At 37.9% G+C, this 26,092-nt stretch overlaps 1 protein-coding gene across 11 annotated transcripts in view; it reads left to right on the top strand.

The window, feature by feature from the left end:
• Positions 1-26,092, top strand: part of NRG3 (neuregulin 3) — a 1,047,703-nt gene that overhangs the window by 806,693 nt on the left and 214,918 nt on the right. For all 11 annotated transcript variants that reach the window (XM_032838650.1, XM_032838696.1, XM_032838687.1 and 8 more), the window contains exon 3: positions 5,447-5,520. In XM_032838650.1, coding sequence (XP_032694541.1) covers positions 5,447-5,520 — 74 coding nt within the window. The remainder of the gene's footprint in view (positions 1-5,446; positions 5,521-26,092) is intronic.

The raw sequence follows: 26,092 nt of genomic DNA, 5'->3' as shown, positions 1-26,092 counted from the left end.
TGAAATCTGTGACTAGTTTCTGTGACATGGTTTGCTTAAGAACATTTTGAGATTGGATAACTTACAAATCTAGGTCTTTAATTCTTACTGTTAATCATGGCTTCAGTTCTTGATATTTGGCCCATATTTTCAAATACTTACTTTCGGAAAGGTCGCTGGGCATATAATGACTTCTGGATTGTTTTTCCATGAAGAATGGAAATTCCTCAGACATTCCCATGAAGAATGTCAGTAACTGTCAGTAACTTTAAAGTCATCCCCAGTTGAGTTTGCCTCTAGTTCAAATATGTATTGGATGTGAGATGTGGGGAATCAGACAGTTAACCTTTGGACTGTTTCCCCACTTAAAAAGCTGTAGTGATGATTTCAAATTCAAAGAATATTTTTTAAAAAAATTCTAACATTTATTGAGTGCTTACCATGAACCACAGGCATTATATGATTAATTCTTAATAACAATTCTAGGTGAGAGCTACTATTTTTACTTCCAGTTTACAGATGAAGGGATGGAGGCCCAGAAGCCTAAATAACCAGTGAAACGGCAGATCCTGGATTTAAAATCAGGCAGTGCTCCAAACTAGCTTGCTTCCAAAATGTAAAATGTAAACGCCTGATGATCTTTCTGGTTTCCCCAACCAAGGTCTGACATGGAGGCTAAAGAGAATTGGCAGGAGATAGAGAAGAATACCTGGAGGGGTTGTTCTTTTTTCAAATCAGCGTTTAATAGGCTCCTTAAAATTGGCGGACTCGTGTTATCACTGACAAAATGTCTACTTCCCTGTAACATCAAAGAGTAACTGTCATTTTTTTATGAGTAGAAGTTGATACAGGCAGGAAACAACCCACACAGTTTGCCACCTTTTCTCTTGTGAAGTTAATTGATTTCTGCTAGTTCAAATTTTATGTCTAAAATCAAGTTTCCAATAAGAAACCATGTATACTTTCTCTAAAGTGAATTGCAGAGACCAGGCGCTACACAGGGATTGAAGCAAATATTTGAACATGTTCCTATCCTGCATACTTTTTTCTCTATAAATTATGTCAGATGCATCTTTGCAACTATGGCAGGTATAAGGCCTATAGTCATAACAATGGCCAAAATGCATCAACTATGTGTACTTGTTCATTTTTCTCTTTCCTGGTATCACTTGCATTTTATATGGTTTGAAACTAAAAAACAGGGATGTTAAATGATTTGCATAAAGTGCATCTATGTAAATACTAAGCAGAGAAATAAAACTATAAGCTCAACACTGTGAATCATTACTATATACAAGGGGAAGACATGTGCTTAGAGACCATGTATTGGCCAGGCCATCTGTGGGCATAATCAATACCCTGAAAATGAGGACAGAGTAGAACTGGACAACAGTCCAGTGAAGCGATGATGACACTTTCCATTAACGAGTCAATGACCAGGAAATCAATACATGAGGATGAAGGCTAGTACAATTCCCTCTGTGGAACAGTTTTTGGATTGTTTTTGCGTAATTTTGTTTTGTTTTTCTAACAAAAGGAAGAGGGGCAATGCGAGAATAATCTGGGAACGCAGGGAGGCTGTTGGTCACCAGTGAGAGTTCTTTAATTTTCGCTCAAAATCACTAACATGATGAGCGCTAGTGTAGTTGTTATTCGAGAAATGGGTTCAAAGAAATCAGCTGGCGTAGAGTATTTTAAGAGAGGAGATCGAAATGGTCTCTGAAGATAGCGGTGGGATTTCTGTGGGGACATTAGCAAGTGATCGACCCTTTTACAAGTCGTTTCCTTTGGGTGCTCCACGTCCAATGTGTTGACCATTTCTTCTTTGCCACATCAGACAAAGCAAGCATTGAAATCCAGCTGACAATCATGCATGTCATATGTTTTCATCTTTGCCAGGACTGTTCTCTTCTTTTTCACCCAAGGATAGCTTTTAAAACTTTTCACTAAAACTGGGCTTTTTCTCTGGTATAATATAGAAGAGGACAGATGAATAGAAGGGAAAGCTTGTTATTTTAGATAGAGCTGAACAATTGAGATGGGGAGGCGAGGACCAAACTGGAAGGATATAAAAAATAGAAAAATAGATGCCTGCATTTGAAACTATGGGCCCTATCCCTGTAGATAGTCAGGACTTTCGTTTGTGATTCAGACCTGAGGCTCACCAGCAGAGAGATACTGGGCTCAGTCTCCAAGCTCTTCCCTCTGCTTCATTGCCAGCCTGAGCTCTCTTATCCATGGTTACCCTAATAGAGTCTCCCTTTAACCTCTTATCTGCCCTACCTTACTTTGGACACTGTCTCTTCACCTATGCCCTTCCTTACTGCCTTTTAAATTTGGAAATAAAGCAAACAACATGATCTAGAACTTACTGGTTTCAGAAGTAACAGCTCCTTCACCACAGAGGAGATAAACACAGAATTTAAGACTAATTTTTTTTTTCAAGCTAAAATGCCTTAGCTCTTGCAGACTGAGTATATGCTATGGTTCTTTCACTGTTGATAATAATTCTCCATTTTCTTTATGTAACTATTTGTCATCCTTGGCTGTATTTCCTGAGCCTGCTCCCTTCTCCTACACCATTCAGCTGTAGAATCAAAACTTACCTGAAAAATCACCAGGAAATATTGGGATTTTTAATACCATCACTGTGATACAATGTTTCTAAGGGATAACGAAATTCATGGAACCAGGGACTGGATGAATTGAGTGGAGATTTGAAAGCAATGCAGAATAGGAAAAGAAATAGAATATTAACCTAGTAAAAAGAAGATTTGTGCTTTTTAAAAAACATTTATCATTAGATTACACATGCATTTTTAAAATTTTATAAATCCTGCCATGCTATCTTAGATGAACAAAGAATTTCTGTTTTGCTTATACCTGTATCCTTCAACCAAGGTCTGACATTGAGGCTTTTTTAGTATATGAATTTCTGTTTTGCTTATACCTGTATCCTTCAAAAATCAAACATCTTAAAAAATGAACAAAACACTCTCAAAATCCTCCCAAAACTAACCAAAACCAAAACAAACAAATTTCTCCAAGAAGTGCTTGTTACACTGTCAGAAATCCCGCCAAACTCCATCAGTGCAATAGATGTACATCTTGACTTTTTTTTTTTCTTTGCTTTATGTCTTTAATATCATCATGAATTCAGTCTGATGCATTGGCATTACCTGCTGGCCCATTCGGTCTTCACATTTGGATGGGTCTGAACTTACCAAGGTGACGTGTGTGACTTTTAAAATGGAAATTTTAATGCGTCATTCTTAAAACCCAGCAACCAATTAGCAGAGACACTGTCTCCTTAACAAAGAAGCAGGTTCTGTAACTAGTCCCACACCCTTTGGCAGGTTTCCTAGCCTGGCTTGGGCTCCTCCAGCATCATCGTTGACTATCTGTAGCATACAGGGATGAAGGCAGCATCGAAGGCCCTTGCTGTGCTGTTTTCCAGAAACCCCATGAGGCCCAAGCACTTCAAAGTGGGCTCACACCCACAGAAAATCAGTTAAAGCCTAGAAAATGTCAAACATCTTTTCATAGTTTCCTTTCACACACAAATGGAATAATGCATTGTAAGTAATGAAGACCCCCTTAAAAAGCAAAACAAAATAAAACAAAAAAGCACTTTCTCTTAAAAAGCAACCATCTCCCTAGGATACCATATTCATATTAAATGAAGATGCAGAGAGTAAAAGAGTGAAGTGTCCTTCCCAACTCCCACGTATATTGGAAATAAAACCTCCAAAAAATGTGAATGTGCCACCATAGCAAACACCCAACTCATAAGTCATCGTTTGTGGGGAAATGAAGATTAAAGCACTATGGTTCTGGTAATTCTGAAAAAGCACACGAACAGCAGTAGGACAGTTTTGGAGGGCAGGAATTTATTTTTTCATGATAAATGTGCTTCGGTCCTAAGTATCTTCTGACTTCTACCATTACAGACCAAGTGACATGCCTGCTTTACTTCAAGTGCAATAAATGGATAAAAAAAGTTGTGAAAATATGTGGCAGCTCCAACAAATTCTTTCAATAGCCTGTTGGGTGTCTGGGGTATCCATATATCAGACGTCTTTGTTCTTAGTCTACAAGGAAAATTGCCAAGCACACTCCAGAGCTCCAGGCTTAAGAAGGTGCTGAAGAGAGCCTGCCTGATTACCTAACTTCCCCAATTTGGCTCACAATGAAAGGGAGTAAAATTACGTCCATGCCCTTCCGTTGCTGCTCCCACTGCAACAGACCTTATCTAATACTTTATTACACCCCCCAAACAAAGCATATTCTAAAGAAAGGATTCACAGCTCTGGTCTCTGACAGAACAGTCTCTTTGAATTCTTTTGTCAATTTCATAGATTTCTAACAACCAGGGGATTGTTTTTTAAATCTGATTTTTATGCCAGCAGCACAATTTCCTCCTGTGTAAGTAGGACAGATTCATCCCAGAAAACAACAATGGATGCCTCCCTGCTTAACTTGAGCATGACAGATTACGCTTCTAGCCGACCACGAAATGCCACCTCCCCACTCAGAGAGGCAGGCGTGGGGGCATCGGCTGCATTTGTGCCTTGAACTGCCAGCTGATGAGTCGATGCTGTTAGAGGTGGCCAAGAAGCCCTGACGGAGCAAGCTGTGTAAAGACTCGACAGAGGACTGGCAGGGCGTGGTGACATGCCTCAGTGCTGGTGCTTCCAGGCATATTCCTGGCCTCCACATTGCACCCGCCTCAGGAAAGTTGCCTTGTCTAATGCCTGCCAGAGAGCAGGCACTTTGCACATGTTTGTGAATATGAAAGAGAAAAATGAGGAGGGAAAAAATACGAGTTTAGAGGGAAAGCACGGAGACCTTGCATGTAGACACAGATGCCTCTCGTATCTTAGCAGATCTAAAATAAATGCTGTTATTCCTGGCCAAGCAGTTGGGCGATGCTGACTTGAAGAATAGCTGCATTTAAAAAAAAAAAAAAAAAAAAAAGGTGAAATCAGCAAATGAACAAACTAATAAAACAGGAGGAAGATAAACAATAGCCAAAATCTGATAAGATTTGATCACTTGTATCAGAAAATGATTTTTTATTAGCAATATGGCCCTTAAAATATACTTCCAAAGGGCATTTGCAGCCTTTTAGGGACTAGCACATTGCATAAAGAAAAGACCTGCATATACCTGCATTCAGAATTATGATATGAAGATGACTATTACTCACGTTGCTATGAGGGCCATCTTAAAATGCTATTCAATTTGCTCATTAGCTATTCCATCTAAAACTATAAAAAAGCAAAGCCGTGCTGGGTTTTCCGCACATAAACAGACTAAAATCCGTCTGTCAGTGTTAGAAGCCTGAATCAAACAATACAAAAGCATGAATGTACTGTTCTCACATTTGTGTAATTGATGGCTCTTTTGCTTGTTGAAATCTTTCACTACCACATGCGTACGTTTGTCATTTATCCCCTTTTCTCAGGTGCAAAGAAGGCTACCAAGGAGTCCGTTGTGATCAATTTCTGCCGAAAACTGATTCCATCTTATCGGATCCAAGTAGGTCAAGCATTTTTCTTCTTTCTCTAACGCAGTATGTAGGCAGCACTTACTCTGGGCAATGGTTGTTAGCTCAGCTGAAGGCTGTAGTTCGGTCGTTTGTCTCTGAATGATGCCAAGGGTGGAAGCTGGTGACAGGCGTGAACGTTCAGAACTCTCGCTCAGAGCTAACTCGGTCTATGTCTAGGTCTGGGCTTCTCTCTAGTTGGGACCTGGTGTTCAGATTCAGCTCCGTCGCTGCTCTACACTGAGAACTCCAGCAAACCCTCCTCCCTTAGCTTTCAAACAGACTCCTGCCACCACCCATTATGAAAGTAGGGAAACAGAAACAAAACAGAGCTCATTATTGACCTAACAGAATGTTATAGAAACTACTGTCTCATACTGGGTCTTCCTCTTTGCTTGGAATTGCGTTAGTATTAAACCTATTAACCTTTACCGTATTTACTAAATTACGAAAATAGGAATCTGAAATTACATAAGTTTTCAAACTGTAAAAACCCTGTTTTTAGCAACACTATTTGCCTATCACTGGTTCCTGGACTGTTGGAATTTTTTTTTTTTTTAATTCATGAAAGAAGACAATTTGCCACTAAGAAATATTGCTAGTCCTTAGTTTTTTGTTTCTCTATGAAGTAAAAGCAACTTTTGGTACCAATCTGACCACTTCCAGTCAGATGTGAATTTTTTGCTTTATTTGTAAATAATCTTCTGCTCTTTCAATGACCATTACAATTGAATCACCACTGTGGAAAGGAGATTTTTATCCAATCAGCAGTTTAGTTAGGATCATGATGGGCATTTCCAAATCACAAAGGCCATGTTATGATTTTCTAAATACCAAACATGCATAAGACAGACTTCAACAAAATATTGTATATTGACAACAGACAGAAATTATCCTGTTGTGAGGGAGCACACCGCTGTGTAATGAACACATCCAACCCTCTTTCAACATCTCCTCAAAATGCATATTTTCTCCTTTCCCCACCCCCGGAACACAGATGCTGAATTTCTACCTGCATTGCCTTAGGAAATACAAAGTTTTGTTTTGTTTTGTTTTTTTAAAGGAAAAGTTTTGTTTAATTTCATTTAATTGTGTTTTATCTTGGCAAGACAAGCTACGATACAATCTTTACTCCTTTCCTTCCAAATGTAACTCTCCTTGAGGAAAGTGAAGGTTTCCTAAAATTTAGCAAGCAAGCTAGTCATGGATTAGCTCCTTCTCTGAAATGTGAGGCATTGGTGTCTAGGAATTACTCTAGTAGCAGACAGTTACCAGAATGTGTTAAATTTGTTTCATCTTGCGATTTTGCCTCTTGCTAAGCAGATATCTCAAATGTATGCTTGTGGTTGAGACATGGATTTGGAATATTACAAAGCCCATGGAAGAATGGGCTTGCTAATTTCTTTTCTCTTGTTTCTTCTTCTTCTTCTTCTTCTTCTTCTTTTTTTTTTTTATTTTGGCTGATGTACCTAGTTCCCCTTCTATTTTCCCCTCTTCTTTCTTTCTTTTCTATTTCCCTCTGTTCTCCTCTTTCCTTCTATTTTTTTCATTATTTCTTCCCTTTAGTCTTCTTCCTTCCCTTCCCTCCCTCCTCTTCTCGTCTCCTCTTTCCTTCCTCTTTCTTCATTCACTTCCTCCTTCTTCCTTCCTTTTCCTTGTCATTTATAGCCATAGATTATCTATCAAAAGGATAGAGGGCAAGGTATGGGGGCAGGGCTCACATATGATACAAAATAGGTAAAATAATCTCTCTTCAGACAATCTAATCAAACCCTTGCCATCCACTTAGATATCATAGTCCATCTCTGCAAAATTGAGGATGAGGCCCACCATTAATTAGGACTGTGTTCCTCAAAGAAAGCTGATCTCATAATCACAGTCCCTAGCCCGAAAACCTAGATCTTCTATGCATAAAAATATTTATTGCAGTAATATTTCTAATGGTGAAAAATTGGACACATGCTGAAAACCAACAGCAAAACTATGTTTAAGTAAAATATCATATGACATATCTATAATATTCTATTGAATCACCATTAAAATGATGGGGTGCCAATAAAATGGTAGGGGTGCCAGGGTGGCTCAGTTGTTAAGTCTCTGCCTTCAGCTCAGGTCATGACCCCATAGTCCTGGGATTGAGCCCGGCATCAGGCTCCCTGCTTAGCGGGAAGCCTGCTTCTCTCTCTCCCTGCTTGTGTTCCTTCTCTTGCTGTCTCTCCCTCTCTGTCAAATAAACAAATAAATCTTTAAAAAAAAAATACTGTAGGAAATATTCCTATTGGGTGAAACAGCAACATATAGGTATTTTCATATAAAATTGCAGTAGGAACATCCCTTGGTCCAATGGTAGAAAAAAATAAAACATATCCTGAAATGCTGAAAGGGAACTTTCAGTGTTTGGATTGTGGAAGTATATGGATTTTTCCCCCCTTTTTCTCCTGTTTCCTATAAAATGGCATAAGATTATGTGAGTCAGAGCTCCAGAAAGCCTTGAAATAAAAACTAATAGATAAAGCACTGAGAAATCGAATTAATGAGTCCTGGAGATGGAGTTCAAATGGGAAAAGCAGGGATGCCTGGGTGGCTCAGTTGGTTAAGCATCTGCTTTCGGCTCAGGTCATGATCCCGGGGTTCTGAGAAGGAGCCCCGAGTCCTGCTCAGTGGGGAGCCTGCTTCTCCCTCTCCCTCTGCTGGTCCCCCTGCTTGTGCTCTCTCTTTCTCTCTCTTTCTGTCAAATAATAAATAAAAAAATCTTTTAAAAATAATAAATTAAAATAAATGAGGAAAACATGGGGCACCTGGGTGGCTCAGTGGGTTAAGCCTCTGCCTTCGGCTCGGGTCACAATCTCAGGGTCCTGGAATTAAGCCCTGCATCAGGCTCTCTGCTCAGCAGGGAGCCTGCTTCCTCCTCTCTCTCTGCCTGCCTCTCTGCCTACTTGTGATCTCTCTGTCAAATAAATAAAACCTTAAAAAAAAAAAATAAAAAATTAAAAAAAATAAAATAAATGAGGAAAGCATAATAGCAACACTTATGCATGCATGCCTCCATATATTTATGCACAGGTATTTTCTGAGCATCCACCCAGGACCATCTCACTGGTTGGATCCTGTTTATACAAAGATACCCACAGAGTTTAGGCTCTGAGGCCCCCACCATCTAGGGAGGGAGAAAAACACATGGACACATAAGCTTGGGCATGATTCTGATGGAAGCCCTTACTGACATTGGCAGATGCACTTGGCCCCTGAGTCTCAGGTTTTTCACCCAGAGAATGGCAATAATAATTGCTATAGACACCTATCACCCAGACTGATGGGAAGTCAGTGACGGATGAACATTCGCCCACCGCCTTGACTCATCAGTATAATCACAGTAATATGTGTTTAGAGCCCTCGTGTGCCCGGCACTGTGCCAAGGGGCCTCACTTGGATTATCTCATTAGACCCTCATGAAATCACATTCTAGCGGAATTACTGGCAACTGCTCACGTTTTATAGATGAGGAAATTAGGCCTCAGAGATGTTAAATAAACTCGCTCAAGGTCACGCAGCTAGTTAATGCTGGAGTCTAACTTCTGATCCAAATGACTCCAGGATCTGAGCCTTGGATGGCTGGGCTCTTCCCTTTCCCCCTCGACCCCTCCCGCCTCCCCTTATTTCCGCTATGACATTTATCACTCTCAATTTCATTGACTAAAACTCAATGACCTGCAGCAAACATTATTCTAAGGAACAATATTTGCACAATTTTCATATCTTAATGCAGCAACTTGAGCTTCCATAGAGATTTAAATCCCTAATGAAATTTTCTTGTCAAAATTCTTGCTGAAGGATCGTTTAATTTGCTGCACATGATATCCTCGAATGAATCTGTGCTCAGGAAATAAGCTTCCTTCCAACACCCTCCCTCTTTTTCCACCTCTCGCCCCTTTTTTCTCTCCCTTCTTCCTTCTCTTTCTCTCCCTATTTGCTGAATGACTGCTCTATTTTAGTGAAATTGCAATTAACAGTGGGTTAGAAGCCTCTGCTGTTCTATTCTCCCTCAGGCAAGGCAGAGTTGATCTGAAATGTGCATCTCTCCAATTAATTTTAAAAAATAAATAAACCTCAGATTACATGCATTTGGGGAGATAATGCCAGGATGTCACCATGAGAAGGCTCAGTGGTTGCTATGACCAGTGTCTATACCATGGTCCCAGTGTGGATCCTCAGATGTACTATTCCAAAAATTCATTTTTTACCTCCAAAGAGCCTGTGGTTAACCCCACTCTGGAAGAACTGTATATACACATGAATTAAACTTATAAAGTGCCTTGATGTCAGGTTTTGAAAAAATATCTTTTGCACATAACTGATAGGTGAATCAAACCTTCACATGGGGTCAGTACGCAGAAGCCACAGTCTGATCACAAAGATAAATGGTAAGCATGGGTTCAGAAGGAGGGTGCTAAGAGGAACAGACTTAGGTCAGGATCCAGAGGACATGACTGTCTATGGAGGAGCCAGCACCAGCCTACATAGCATACCGTACTAACATGTATTTGTACCCTGCCTCTCCCTGCTGCCAGCCAGCGCTTGCCCATGGATAGCAGCAAGTAACTTCCAGGAAGCCCCACAGTCTTCTAGACAATTTCTAATTTAATTTCTTCAGAGCCAGTCCCCTTTTCTGTAACACAGGATCAACCTATAGAATCCTGCCTGGTTTTCTCTTCCTCACCACCTGCACCTAGCCAGATCAGGTACCATCTTCAGCCTTGAAGCAGAACCAGATGGTACTGAAGAATCATAAGCTGGTCAAGGATTTAGGCAGACTTTTTCCTGGGTCTCCTCTCTCAGGAGCACATGCCAACCTGAATTATCATCAAAACGTTCATGTCCTCACTGGCCAGGGGAAGCCCGAGAGTAGCTCCAGAGAATGGATTCGGAATGGAATCAAAGAATGATGAGGGGTAGATAAGATGCCCATTCATGGCAAGGGTCCCATGGGACACCCAGGGTCCCCATGCCTGGCTGCAGGTGACAAGACTGCAAAGTCATCTAGTCTCCACCAAGGGAGAATAGAAGAGAACTTCTGGATCCAGTCCATATGAACTGTTCAAAGAAACATTTCCATGATTTCCAGATCTAATAAAAATTCAGCAGATCTCGAATGGGCCACATCTATCTAGCAGATAAAAAAAGATCTCTAAAGAGCGGTAGAAGGTGAGCGGTTTTTATAGACGAAAGTGAGTAGGAATGAGGAAGTTATACTGGCTGTTTGCTGATGGGTTAAAGCTGGGTCACCCACCTTATACAAAGCAAAGAGAAATCTTAGAGCCCGGCCAGGTAACTTGTGCTGAGCATGTAAGCATGGATTGCTTGACGTTGGTCTTCCTTTTCTGGGACAGCACAGAATGGAAGCTTAGCTATGTTTTGGTTGGCTGATGTGCAGCTTAACATAAGCAATTCCATTTTAAGCCTAATCTGGTTATTACAGTAGTGATTTACATTCACACTTTTATTTCTTCAGATCTGAGAAATCAGGCTCTGCTCTTAGAATGCCCTCTGAGGTGCCAGGAGCCTGGTCTGGCCATACATAGTTTAGAGGAAGGCTAGCAGCAAAAATGGTGTGGGTTTAGACTTCCCATCCCTCCAAATAGGGTTTATGTGACCCCAACTTCCCAGGAATAATCACTACGGGAACCCAAAAAATAAATTGCAAGAGCATGTGGTTCCTAGAGGGAGTGCCGGCAGTGAGCCAGTCCACACAGCCCAATTTGTAATGGTTTGCAGGGACAGCGAATTCATCAGGTCGGAGCACAGTAGGTCTCCTTCCCTATGTACTAGGAAGCCCATTGGGTCATCAGTCACCCAATGCTCAAACCATCCAGCTTAGGGCAGAGTGTTACTCCTTTGCTGTACAGGGCACAGTGAGGAAGAAGGAAACTTGAGAGCCTCCTCAAAGAACAAGTGTGGGGCCTGGGAGCCCAGGCAGGTGTTGGCAAAGCAGCTGCAAGAGGTTTCCTTGAAGAGTATCAGTTGGGACTTGCCCAAAGAGACTCATGCTCTGCATTCTTGCCTTTCTTGATTTCATGTAGCATATAGACAAGCTTCCTAGGTGTCAGCAATTAGATTAGGAATTAAAGGGTCTTGGTTCTAATCCTGTGGCCACTTGCTCTTAGCAGTATGGCCTTGGGAAAATCACAGTGTAACTGAGCCTCAGTGTCTTTACCTATAGAAGGATCCTGGTTAAAAGAAGAAAATGACCCTCAGTACAGAGCAGGCTGTCCCTGCAAATCATTCAGAAGTCGGGTGCATGGCTGAAATAATATATCTTTTTGTTCATTCACTTATTTATTCCCCAAATAATTAGGCACATATAAAGTATACCATGCTATAGATTCAAACAATAATAATTAAGGATCCTTCCATCAGTAAGCCACAGTCCAGTAAAATGCATTTATTGAAATTGAATTGTAGGCTCTAAAGGATGTCATGTTCATAAGAGAGAGAAATGATTTTTCATTAATTCAAAATCTTACTGATAGCTTGAGATGGGATAAGTTCCCTAACGTTGATGGGTTCTGGTTTTCTTCTTTATAAAATAAGATATTAATAGTCTCTAACACATACAGTTATTGTTGGGATTAAATAAAATAATTCAGAGAAATTTGTGCATGGCACATAGAGAGGGCCCAATAAATGTTATCTATTATTATCATTATGGTTGTATTTTAACTATTATTATTGCCTTTATAACTACACAGTGTATAAGGCACTGACACAGCTACTGCCAGGGATTAAAAAGCTTAAGGCATATTACCTGACCTCAAATATTTCCAATTGTATAGAGCCAAGAAAAATATATAAACAAGTACAACACACACACAAACACACACACACACACACACACACACACACACACACACACTAAAGAAAGACAGTTAAGGAAATATCATAAAAATGGGTGGGAAGGGGCACCTGGGTGGTTCAGTGGGTTAAAGCCTCTGCCTTTGGCTCAGGTCATGGTCCCAGCATCCTGGGATCAAGCCCCACATCGGGCTCTCTGCTTAGCAGAGAGTCTGCTTCCTCCTCTCTCTCTGCCTACTTGTGATCTCTGTCAAATAAATAAATAAAATCTTAAAAAAAAAATGGGTGGGAAATAAAAGTTCATTTAAAGTGAAGGGGAGAGATTTGGGCTGCTCACAAAGGACTTATCTAGGAGTGAGCATTATAATGAGTTTTTCACATGGGGTGCTGTGGCTACTTACACAGGCTGCACCCTGCCCAACTCTGTAAGAATCATTCACACTAGAATGAGAAGGACTCTCCATGAAGCTGTGCAGCATGATCGTGGGAAGAAACCCTCCATTAATGAATTGGATGGCGAAGAGCTTTCTTGAGGGCACAAAGCATAACCTATCACCACTTCACCCTGTCCTTTAATCAACACTGATGAGAGGGGATGTCTTTCCGACCGGAATCTGCTCAGAACACTTAAGTCCCCTGCATTACTCTGCCCTCCAGTAGCCATCAAAATATTGTTAGCAGACTGGATCCATATAAAATGTGTAACTCTTGGGGTGCCTGGGTGGCTTAGTGGGTTAAAGCCTCTGCCTTCGGCTCAGGTCATGATCCCAGGGTCCTGGGATCGAGCCCCACATCAGGCTCTCTGCTCAGCAGGGAGCCTGCTTCCTCCTCTCTCTCTGCCTGCCTCTCTGCCGACTTGTGATCTCTGACTGTCAAATAAATAAGTAAAATCTTAAAAAAAAATAAAATGTGTAACTCTTATTACCATCTTCTGGCCTTGAAAGAGAAGAAGTAACAGAATTGTCAGATTTTGACCATGCCTGTGTGAATTTCATTAAGTCTGTCTGTTCGGTCAGATCTATGGCTTTTTCATTCAATTGCTATCATCTTCAAACCTACCCTTTAAATTTGTACAAAATACCTAATGTTTACCAATTAACCATGCAAATGCAACTGTTTCTAGAAGACTAGGAAGTTAAATATACTTAAAAAAAGAAAAAAAATTCCCAATATCACATCATTCAGAGATAACCACTACTAATCACTTTAGTGCATAACAGTCCCAACTATTTTATAATTTCCCTTTATAGGAGCCCCAACTGTTTTATAATTTCCCTGTGGAAATACTGCATAATCAACCAATGCATAGAAGGCAGGGTATCTGGAGCCAGAGGGAAGCACAGTTGTCCTTTCTTCCCTTAGCTTCTCTGCTCCGCTCTGTCTTCCCAGCTTGCTAACTGCTGCTTTCCCTAACTTAGCCCTGGCTTGCTAGGGGTCTACTGTACCTGGGACGATGGTGGACTGGCCTTAGGCCTGCTCAGGAGCTTCTCAGGCTGGTCTTCAGACAGCCGGCATCCTATTTTCTTGTGTGTGGTCCACAGCTAGTCTACAGGACCAGCACATCTGTCGTCCCAACTTGCTCTGGCAAGCAAGCCATTCAAATGCCCCTGTGATCAGACTCTCAGGACCAAGATGGCTTTCTTAGCCCTCTTTCTCCCACCCCTTTTATATTTTCAGAGTCAGCAATGGAGACCAAGTGTTCTGGAAAGGCTCTAGATTATTTGATTATTTCCTTTATAAATTCTACACTTAGTGATTAATCTCACACTTCATTATCTATTATCCATTATATTGACACTCTAATCAAATCTGAGGTAGAGAGAATTAAAGTCTAACATCTTGTTACATTATATACTAATTTTCCTTACACTAATTTTCCTTACAAAGTTGGGATCATTTCTATACATATATTGTAATCTGTTTTTTTTGTCACTTAGTATATTACGACCTTTTACTCACAGCATAATATAATCTTATATTTTTCTAAACTATTAATTTAAAGAGTATAATATTATAAGCATTTCATATAAATTATTTACCAGTCTTTTATGCTGGATCATTTAGTGAATTTCCAATTTTTCATGATTACAGTGATTTATAAGCATTATGCATATCTTGTGGTACAGATTATTAAGGATGCATTTCTGGACTTCTAATACACTTTGATAAATTTTCCTCCTGAAAAGTAATATTTATTTCTATTTCCATGAACACATTAGGAGAAAGTTAATTTTACTTTTTTTCTTTACCAGAACTGAATAGTATTTTTAATTGATAATTTTATCAGGAAAATTATATCTCACCAATGTTTTAAACAGAATTTCTTTGAGTACCAGAAAAATTGAATACTTTTTTATTTGTATATTGATTAGTTTCATTTTTACTTTTACGAATTTTTAAATTCTTTGCTTTGCTCACTTTCAAGTCTGGGAATTTTTTTGTCTTCTTCAAAGGAGTTTGTTATTTTGAGGATAATAAATCATGTACTATCATATACTTTATGATTTTTCTAGATTGCTCTTTGATTTATTACTTTGGTTTTTGACACATAGAAATTTTGCCTTTTATGGGATCAAATCTATCAGTTACTTTAAAATGTAGTTCATATGTTTAATACTTAGACTTCCTTCACCAAGCAATGAAATATTTTGCTAATTTAGCTCTTAAAATTTTATTGTCTCTATAATTTATTATTTACTGTTTGTACATATGGTTATATATAGTCATAATCTATCTGAAATTTATTTGTGCTTACTTAGAGATTAAACACACTATTTTAAAAAAAGAGCTAAGGAATTCTCCTAACAAAATTTATTGAATGATCTGAAGTTTCCTGATTGATATGAAAAGTGGTCTTAATCATATATTCCATAATTATATGTATTTGGTGCTGTTTGTGTTTCTATCTATTCTCTAGGTAGAAATAACACCACAAGCTTATTTAATTTTAAGAATTTTTTAAAAAGATTTTATTTATTTATTTGAGAGAAAGAAAGAGAGAGAGAGAGAGAGCATGGGGAGGGGCAGAGGAAAAGCAGGCTCACTGCTGAGCAAGGAGCCCAATGTGGGGCTCCATCCCAAGACCCTAGGGTCCTGACCTGAGCCAGAGGCAGATGCCCCTAATTTTAAGCAATTTATAATGTATTTTACATTTAGTAATGTTATGCGTGTACTTTTCCTTGTTTTTTAAAAAAAGATAATGGTTTGAGTGATTAAATACAGTTCAGTCATATACTATATAGAACTTGTTTCACACGATATTTTAGAACATCTAATGTTTTAAAAAACAGCTATTGTTTGAAATTAATAAAATGTAGAATTCAGAGTAGCATATATGGTGTGAATAGGTGACCATATAATTTATCATCTAACCTCAGATACTTAGAGAATGAAGGACAGAGGCATAACTAATTACAGCGATCAAAAAGATGTGAAGCAGTACTGTATGGTCACCCAAATTTGTAAAATATACGTTTACACTTAATATATGAGCTTTTAAAGCAATAACTGGAAGGCAACCCACTGCAAAATTTGGAGGGGTGATGCACAATTTTTCTTGCCAGTATTTTTTTTTTGTATTCTCCCAATTTTCTATAATACATATATTTTAACTTAGTAATTATTAAAAGAATGAAAATAACAACAGACTTTCTTTAATGCTCTCTCTGTGTACGACACTGTTCTAAGCACTTTACAAATAATCCTATTACAGCCCTGTGAAGTAGATACAAAAGAAACCCCCATTTTAATGATGAAAAAAATGAAGCAAAGATAAATAAAATTATTTGCCCAAAGATGCACATTTAGCAAGTGGTAGGCCTAGAATTTGAACCTCATAGGTTATGCGGTCTAAACAAGAAAAATCAAGAAGCAGATTAAAGTTGATAGCAAAAAAAAGTTGATAACAATTCTTTCTCATAGAGTTATAAATACTATAAATATTATGAATCCTCACATCACTCCCCATTCATCTGAACATCGTTATTTTTCTATGTGACTTTTCACATATGCTTTTTTGGAATTTGAGGTGTCTCTGACAGATTGTGTCTGGGTCCCCACACAATCCTGTGGGCCAAGATGAAGGAAGAAGAGCACAGTGCAGTTTTATCTAGTTTTATCTTGCCAACTGCCCCTTTGGTCCCTAGCAGAGTAGGGCAGGCTCCAAGCCCGGAGCTTGAGGCAACCCCAGCAAGTCCTGTGATGGTTCTCTATTCATTTTGGTTATGAGGAGTTTGCTACTGCAAGGCATGTATTCTGCTCACACCGTGACTCCCTGAAGAGAAGAACTTAACAGGATTTTTGGATGTCTACCCAACAGACACTTACACCTGCAGCTGGTATAAACCAGGAGTTGAGCTGCCCGTGGGTTACCTGCTCAGGGAGACCTCCAGTTCAGGATAAGTGCTCAGTTCCGGCCCCATCCCCCACTGCCCTGCCCCCTCTCTCTCTGATTTGAAAGATCTTGATAGGGTTCTTATTACTCAGATATGCTATCAGAAACCCGTAATTCATGTAATTTTCAATACAGTTTGATTTTATATACACAATACTTTTTTTAAGATTTTATTTATTTATTTGACAGAGAGATCACAAGTAGGCAGAGCAGCAGACAGAGAGAAAGAAGGAAGCAGGCTCCCTGCTGAGCAGAGAGCCCCACGCGGGGCTCGATGCCAGGACCCTGAGATCATGACCTGAGCTGAAGGCAGAGGCTTTAACCCACTGAGCCACCCAGGTGCCCCTATACACAATATTTTGCAGTTTATTTCTATATTTGTCGTAGTTGACTTATTATTTATGCATGAGAATGACTCCCCTCTCACACACATTCAGACATTAATGTAGCTTATTAATGTAGCTTTCTCCCGGTAACCATAATGTATTTGTCATTTTCACTGAAAATCTATGAGGTGACAATCTTTTGTGAGTATTCCAATGGGCTTTTTATCTGGAAGTTTCCAAATGATATGCTTTTGTGTGAGTATAAGGAAGAATTGAAAGAAAAATGATGGAAGCTTTGGCCAAGAATGCCTGAAGAGTAACAGCAAAGAAACAATAACCACAAACCTAAATTGGTCCTCACCCAAGGGTGTATGGAGCATCTGGGATTACCTTGCTCATGTCATTTTGTGCTTTCTCCTTGTACTCCATTTTGGATAAATTTCAATCACATTTATTAACATTACATGTATCCCTAAATAGCTGTTACTACTTTCTACAAAACACAGGGAAAACTGTAATGCCTTTCACCTATGTTAATAGACTTCTCTAAACGCATCAATTTATTTACATTCTGTGCCCAAGAACTACTAGGTTTTGGGAATAAGTAGCAAATTTTCTTTTTTCTGGTATTCTATATGATGCTGATAGTGGGAAACAGCCAAAGTAGTGCAGTTCCAAACACATACCCACCATCCTCTTTTCCTTGAGAGAGCTTTTTAAGAGAGGTTGATGGGACAATTTCACTCTTGTGACTAACATGAAAGGGAATGATTTGAGCTATTACCATCTTTATTTCAAATTTGGTAGTACCATCATTCTTGCAGTGTTTATGTAGTTTTTAAAAATTGGACACACAGATTGTAAATAGCCTTTCATAACGTGGGCTACAAAAGTGAGCTCAGAGAAATATAAAAATTGACCGCATTGTTGGCAGAAATCAGAGACAGAGGGTTATGGGTTTTCTTTTAATAGTAGGGCCATTATTTCAAATACCAACAGAGAAGTTCTGTGGAATGAGGACTTCCTATGAGTGGAATATTTGTGATAGTCTCCATCTACACTTCTCATTTATTAATCACCCTAAATTGTGGTCATCCTATAGTTAAAGAAACTGATTCAGAGAACTTAATTAAACCACCCACATAACTCAATTTCTAAGAATTTATATTCAAATCTACTAATTGTACACTTTAGCTTCCAGATGCTTTCCGATAGGGGCTAATAAAATGTTTGTGCTTTTATTTTTAAGCCAGGGAACTGACAATTGAAGATCAAAGTAACAATGTTGTTTTGGAACAGTATTTGCAAGAAGAGTCTTTATTTATCTGATCTATCCATTGATTGATTGATCTTTCATAAGGGTCTAAGAGCAAGGCATTCTCCATCATTTCTTGAAATGAGTATTTCGATTAAGTATTATGGCTAGCAGTATGATTAAAAATTTAATTTAAAATAGCTGAAGAGATGGGTACATAATTATGACAGCTTGGGGTACAATGGCTGCATTAAGCAGTACAGTGCAAGGTACATAATCCAGTTTACAACACATTTGATAAAATTGTGAGCAGTTAAAATGAGTTTTTTATGATTCATTTTACTTGAGAATAGATTTTTGAGAATAAATATTGGATCTTCTGAATTTCTGGCTCCCTTAACTTTTCAGTCTTTCCCTATGAATGGGTTCTAACTGTTCAGTTACATTTGTTCCTATCTCCATTGTCTCCATTTTCTTTGGAATTCTGAACACTAAATACCCTCCAGGGAAGTTCTATGGGATAATTAATGTGGAATTGATCTGGCAGATAAACAGTTGATTCTCACCATGTTTCAGATCATGAGAAGATTATCAGATTTCTGGTTTTTCATAATTTCTTGTCTTCATAGAAATGCTCTATGATTATACCTGAAGGAAATGTCCAAATATTGGGCATCACCCACATCCGTGGCCCAGGAACATATTTCAGACCTGATAGGAGTTTTTTGTGGATTATCTGTGAATACTCCCCCTCAACTAAGAGTGAATAAGATGGAATTTAAAACTCAAACAAACATTTCTATAGAGTAAGATGATTCAGATAGAACTATATTTATTGAGGACCTGTTCTAATTCATGCAAGAAACTTTGCCAGGTATATTGATGTGTGTTCTATATGTTCTGTCATTTAACTCTGACAAGTAAAAGAAAAAAATAGCTATTACTATTATTCCCATATAGTTTTGAACAATACGGGTAAGACTAAGAAGGAAAGACCTAGATGAAGAAAACTATGGAGATTTACTGTAGGATTTAAGAAGACAAAAATTGAGAGAGATCCCGGTGATGGGGATTAAGGAGGGCACATCTTGCTGGAAGCGTTATATGCAAACAATGACTCATGGAACACTACATCCAAAATTAATGATGTACTGTATGGTGACTAGCATCACATAATAAAAAAAGTAAATTGAGAGAGATTAGCATGATCTACCATCAAACATATTTTATAAAATGGCATTGCTCCTTGAATATACTTTACTATAGGTCGAAATAAAATCATCAAACTATTGCTTACACTTTTGCTAGTTTTTGTGTTTCATTATGGAATTTAATCAACACATTATTGAGTTATAAAATGTAGATTTTACAGGGAGAACAGGGGTTGTATTGGTTTGGGTTACTGCTATATGCCGAGTGCTACCATGCTTCTATTACATTAGACATTTAGGTATATTTTGATTAAATGAGTGAAATAAAGACTTGTCAAAGGTAACATGTTTTACTAATTCTTATTCTTTTTTTTTTTTTTTTTTTTAGAAATTTTAAGATTTTATTTATTTATTTGACAGAGAGATCACAAGTAGGCAGAGAGGCAGGCAGAGAGAGAGGTGGAAGCAGGCTCCCTGCTGAGCAGAGAGCCTGATGCGGGGCTTGATCCCAGGACGCTGAGATCATGACCTGAGCTGAAGGCAGAGGCTTTAACCCACTGAGCCACCCAGGTGCCCCACTAATTCTTATTCTTAAATGTGTTTTTAGTCTATCCACTTCAAAATTCACTTAGTATCTATCAAATACCTATGAATTTGCTAAGTGTTATGGATAATTACTATAGTCACAACATTTTATTTTATAATACTTTTTAAGTTTAATTTAATTTTAGGATATGATACATTCACATAGTTCAATACTAAATAATAGAAAAACATTTACAGTAAAAGCCTCTACCCCTACCCCCACTCATCCAGTTTCTCTCACAAGCCGTCACTGCTGCTAGCTTCTTATAAATCCTTATAAAGTTATTTTATCATGTATTATAAATGACAGTAAGTAATATATTTATTATATATTAATGCATAGATAAATAATGTATTTATAAAAACAAAATGAACCCAAAAAAGTCCCTTTTCCTTTTTATGTAAATAACAGCTCATAACACGTGCTGTTCCATCTTGTTTTTCCAAATAGAAATAGATGTTCAAGGTTATTTTATTTTAATATATAGAGAACATTCTCATTCTTTTTACAATTGCATAGCATACTTTTTTTTACAGTGATCGTATATAATACAAAATTAACAACTCATCTGTGGATTTGCATTTAGGTTATTTCCTGTTTACAATATGCTATTTTAAGCAATATGTAGGATACATTTCTAGAAATGGAATAGCTGAGTCAAATATGTGCACCTTTGTAGATTTTTGGGTTTTCTTTATTGTCATCCCTAGAGTGGTACCAATTTAAACTCTCAGACCTTCTCCAAACCCTCTATTTCTCCAAAGTCTCTTTCACATACTACATTGTTTTCTCAAACTATTTCATCTTTGTTCAGTGTTGGAAGGGTAGCTTTTAATTGAATTTTTTGTATATTTTTTAATTGAATTTCTTTTATGTTGAGTGACATAGAGTATCTTTTCATATGTTTAAGAGGTATTGTATTTCCCTTCCTGTGAACTCTCCTAATATATATACCTTTCTCAATTTTGTATTCAGTTATTGGTCATTTTTTTAATGATTTGTAGCAACTGTTAATATATATAAAGGAATTTAGGCCTTTGATAGTGACAAAAGGTTCAAATACTTACTCTCTTTTGACCTTTGCATCTTGTCTTTGATTATCAAAATTCATGCCAAGCAGGAAACTTTCCCATCTCCCTCCCTCCCTCCTTCCATTTCTTCCTTCTTTCTTTCCTTCCTTCTTCTGTTCATCTTCCCTTCTTATATTAGAATGAATCAGTTATTTTCTTTTGTGGCTACTGTGTTTTGTGTAATACTTTTAAAAGTTCTTCCTCACTCCAAGTTCATTCTATAATTATCCCATTTAAATTTGATAGTTTCATTATTTTATGCTTCCATCTTCAACAATGTTCAGGTCTCTTTTTTCCCAGGTGATTTCAGAGATTCCCAAATGATTTCATTAATAATATCAATTATTAATAACACATTTATCAATAATTGTAATGGTATTTATATGTTATCATATACCTATAAATTAATAAAATATAAAATAACAGTATATCACACATTTATTTGCTCTATTTCTGATCTTCCTATTCTCTTCTATTGATCTATTTGTCTGCAATACTATTTGTGTGATCTGTTGATCAGTGTAATACTCTTAATTATTGAGGTTGCATTACATGTATTAAAATTCATAGAAGGAGGGCAAGTCCTCATTCAACCCCCCACCACCAATTTAGGGGCTAATTGTCATACTGAAAGGTAGCCATGGTGGGCCATAAGTTAATGAAGCAGAAGAAGCCAGGCTGTAAAGTTAAAAATTAAAAATAAAGGAGGGAAGGAGAAAGAGAAAAGAGAGGAGACAAAGACTGTATTACCTCTGGAAGTGGCATCCCAAGCACCTCTTTTTTTTGTTTTTTTTCTTCTTTCATAGCCAGGGAGGAAATTTTGCCAATATTACCAAAAGACAAACCTTAGTCCCCATTAACTGGCTACTACCTTGTGATCCAAAGATCAATCCCATGGTCTTAGTAGCATTATTTGCTTTATAACATCTCATTTTTTCACTTCTTAGGATTTTTATTTTCTGGAGCAAGTGTATATTACTTTAACATAAAAACTTATTGTGGATGCTTCATTATTGGTCTATATTATAGTACCAGAAATTAGTGAAACTTATAACTTACTATACAGTGAGCATGAGCAGAAATACAATGACAGTTTTATAACTGCAGACTACTGTGCTATTAATAATCTTGGACGTGAACTGTTCAATATCCAAGTTGGTTCAGCAAGAGAAAGAATGTTGAAACTGACATCTTCTTTGTGCTGATAAAGAAGAACCAAATGATATTCCAAGTAGAAACTCTGTGTTGCTTAAAAAGAACTTTACCTAGCACAGCAGTCAGGGGTAGACAGATATAGCTCACAAATATCTCAGGTAACTTGATTTTTCCTATTACACTTCTAATAAGCATGCCTTTTCAGAGAGGCCTTTTCAGCCAAGAGAAGATATGGACGCCACTCTCTTTTTCATGTGACCCAGTTTCATGGTGTCCAGCAGCAGCAGACCCATAGCCAGATATATTCATCCTCCCTTGATCTAAGCTTGACAATGTTATTATACTGCTTTTGTAGTCATTACCATCAGCCCTGGAAGGAGTTACCCATTCCCTTCCATAATCCCATATAGTTTGTGTATTCTTCTCAAATGGTCAGCCTATAAAAAGGGCTGGACACATAATGTCTATTATTTTTCACACTTAATTTGATTTCATCCCAGTCTCTCTGCCTCCAGAGACTCCCAAGACTGATATCATCACTGCCATTTTGCAGGTGAGATGTTGAGCCCTTGCTTTAGGTGAGGTTTAGGCAATAAACTTCACTTCTGGCTGTCTGAGGAAAAGCAAGAGACAGAATCTGACATCATTGGCTTCTACAGAGAGAGAATTCCTTCAAAGGATATTTGGGAAAGATTTGGAAAGAGGAATATTTAAGATGGAGAAAACCATTCCACCCTTAATTACTCCACACAAAACCAACCACAGGTTTTATTCCGTAGAACAAAATCTGATACATAATTTATTTTCTTCTTGTCCTTAAGGATCTGAAGATGGGTCTAAGGTGTTCCATCTATTTCACGTTTTTCTAATCTTCCAATTTAGCATTGCAGTCAAAGAAGGAAATAAGGTGAACTTGACTTCACTTATTTTTCATATACCCTGGCTGCCCCTCAGGGATGTCATCTTCCACTTATTAATACTGACCAATATTTCATACATGTGTTTTTGCCCTTTGTTGTTGTATCTTGTATGCACATTGATTTACCGTCTAAGGACTCACTCTACAGACTTATCTTCTCTAAAAGTAAAAATGTATTGCTTGCTTTCAGTCTTCTGCTGAATCCTGTAAGGAAGCAGATGGTGAATTACATTTGAGGACAAAGTTCTCTCAGGATCTGGGATATACTCCAGTCCGCCTGGGACCCTAAAACTCATTTGTACCTATATGCTCTCTTACCCATCATTCTGCACCTTAACAGCTGCTCTCAAATGTATCTTCAGCCTTTTCTACAAAAGTTATTTCTGACAGAAAATGTGGCTGTACTAAGCATACTGATTAATTCTGTTTTGTCTTAATCATGAATAACTATATATCAGCATCTTCAAATGGCAGGTGAATCCTGTCCTACTTTTCTTACTGTTCTAGAACACCAAATTCTTCCTCCAATTCTCTGATTCAATCTTTCGTTTGGCCTTTGCATCTTTTCCCTTTTATATGTTATAATTTTTCATGTTTCTGAATCTATAGTTACAGGTATCTGCCAATGGCTTTTATTATTATTGTAGTACAGTTTTAGTAAATCTGATAGAAAAATAACCAACTGTGAAGAGAAAGTGGCCCACTAAGAAGCAACTGATACTGATTGTATCACACTGACTCTGAGACCCTCTTGCCATTCAGTAGAAGCCATCGAGGAAGGCACGACTTTTTATGACACATGCTAGTGTGTTAGTGATTTCCTGACAAATTCAATGCTGAGTTCCTTCTGTCCTTCCAATGTAATATCATAGAATGGAAAAAATGTAACATTATATTTGGAAAAGGAATTCAATTTAAGAAATTAAATAAGCACACTTTATTTTCCCATCATTAATCATTACTGATAAAGCCAAGACCTAGAATGTTTATGAAACCACTGAAGAAATGAAAGGAAATAAACCACATACATGACTGGAATTTTATAAAATAGTGTAAAGTTCTTCTCAAGGATAAATATGTATTTGTCTTGAAAAATCGATATTTTCAATCAGATTATGTGTTTTCCAAGTATTTCTACCTATGCACTATGTATATATTCACTAACTGTGATTAACTGATTTATTTGATTGTCCAAGTAAAATGTAGTGCATTTTCTAAGGGAATACAAATTCTCCCTTTCAGAGCTGGAAAGAAAGATATAGATCCTGTCTTCATGACACCTATAAGAATAAATAATTATGCTTATGACTTACTAATTAATATTTGTGAAAAGTGCCAGAAGGTAAACATCCAGAGTGCAGTAATGATACATAACATGGAAGCTGAACCTTTTTGAGGAGAGAGTTGTCAGGAATAGTTTCATTCATTCATCCATTCATTCATTCACTACCTGCTACGTACCATGCACTGTTATAAGCAGACATACACAGTATTTGGTTTTGTCCAGTGTTGGGTGGAAGGCACATAGATTCATAGTAAATAGAGAAATAAATAAATAAACAAACAGTGATGTGGTAAATGAATAGAGAATGATTCGATTCCTCTTTTATTTTTGAATCTGACCAGAGAAGAAATATCATTTAAACTAAAATCTGAATAACAAGAAAGAAAGCCTTTAGGCAAAGGACTTTCCATGGAGAGATAACATTCAAGCAAAGACCCTCAGCCTGAGATAAACCTGATATATTCAAAACAAAACAAAACACACACATATGCATAAAAGGCCAGGATAAATGATGAAACATATTAGAGAAAGACTAAGATGGCCATGTAATTCTCATTCTAATCAAGTCATCTTTCCGAGTGAAAGTGGATGGTATGAGTAAAGATAACTGGGCAGCATCCATGCAGGACTTCTGGGCAACCGGACTTACGATCATTTTAGACTAGTGCTTCTTAATCAGGAGGAGTTTTGCCCTCCGGGTGATGTTTGGCAATGTCTGGAGATAGTTTTGGTTGTCACTACTTGGTAGCAAGTGGTTCTTGTCATCTAGTGCTAGAGGCATCCTGTCATGCCCAGGACAGCACCCCACCACAAGATAATTATCTGACCCAAACTGTCAGTAGTGCTGAGGTTGGGAATGCCCACTTTAGACTGAGAAGGAGACCAATGTTAAGTAGACAGAGACCAGACCTTGTGGGAATCTGTCAGCCAGGGTGATTTATTTATACTTTATTCTGATTGTGATGTGAAGTCATTAGAGACGTTTAAGTCAAAAAGTGATGTATCTCATTTACAGTTACGAAAAATTCTCTTTGACTTCTGTGTGATAAACGTAGGAGGGAGGAGCAATGACAGAATTATAGAGATCTGTTAGAAGGAATTTTGGTGCCTTGAACTAGGGTGTTATTAACAGATCCACAGGGAAGTGTGTGTTTTTAGAAATAAAGTCAGCAGGACTAGACAATGGAAAGGATGTGGAAACAAGAGGGAAAAAAAATTAAAAAATAACTTCCAGTTGAGCTTGGGCAACTGGATGGATGCTGTCCATATTGCTGAAGTTCTAACAATGAGAAATTTTAGCCAGAGGGTGAGGGGGATCAAGCTTGCTGCTCCAGCAAGGTAGGTCTGAGGTGTCTATGCATCTGGAGGTTAGAGTTCTGAAGAGAAGTCAAGGCTGGACTTACAGATTTGTGAATCATCAGCATATAAATAGTGATTAAAGTATGGGAAAGATGTGATCTCCTAGCAAAAGTCTAAAGGTGAAAGAATTAAATTAAAAAAAAATTAAACGGAGGTCCCAGGAGGTCTATTTGTGAAATAGAATAAAGTAGGATAGCCAGAGGTGTAGAGTGAAGTC

The sequence above is a fragment of the Lontra canadensis genome, unplaced genomic scaffold, assembly GCF_010015895.1.
Source record: "Lontra canadensis isolate GAN:19392208 unplaced genomic scaffold, GSC_riverotter_1.0 scaffold3, whole genome shotgun sequence".
Taxonomy (NCBI): Eukaryota; Metazoa; Chordata; class Mammalia; order Carnivora; family Mustelidae; genus Lontra; species Lontra canadensis.
The sequence above is the reverse complement of the archived record's forward strand: the minus strand, read 5'-3'. Positions and strand labels throughout refer to the sequence as shown.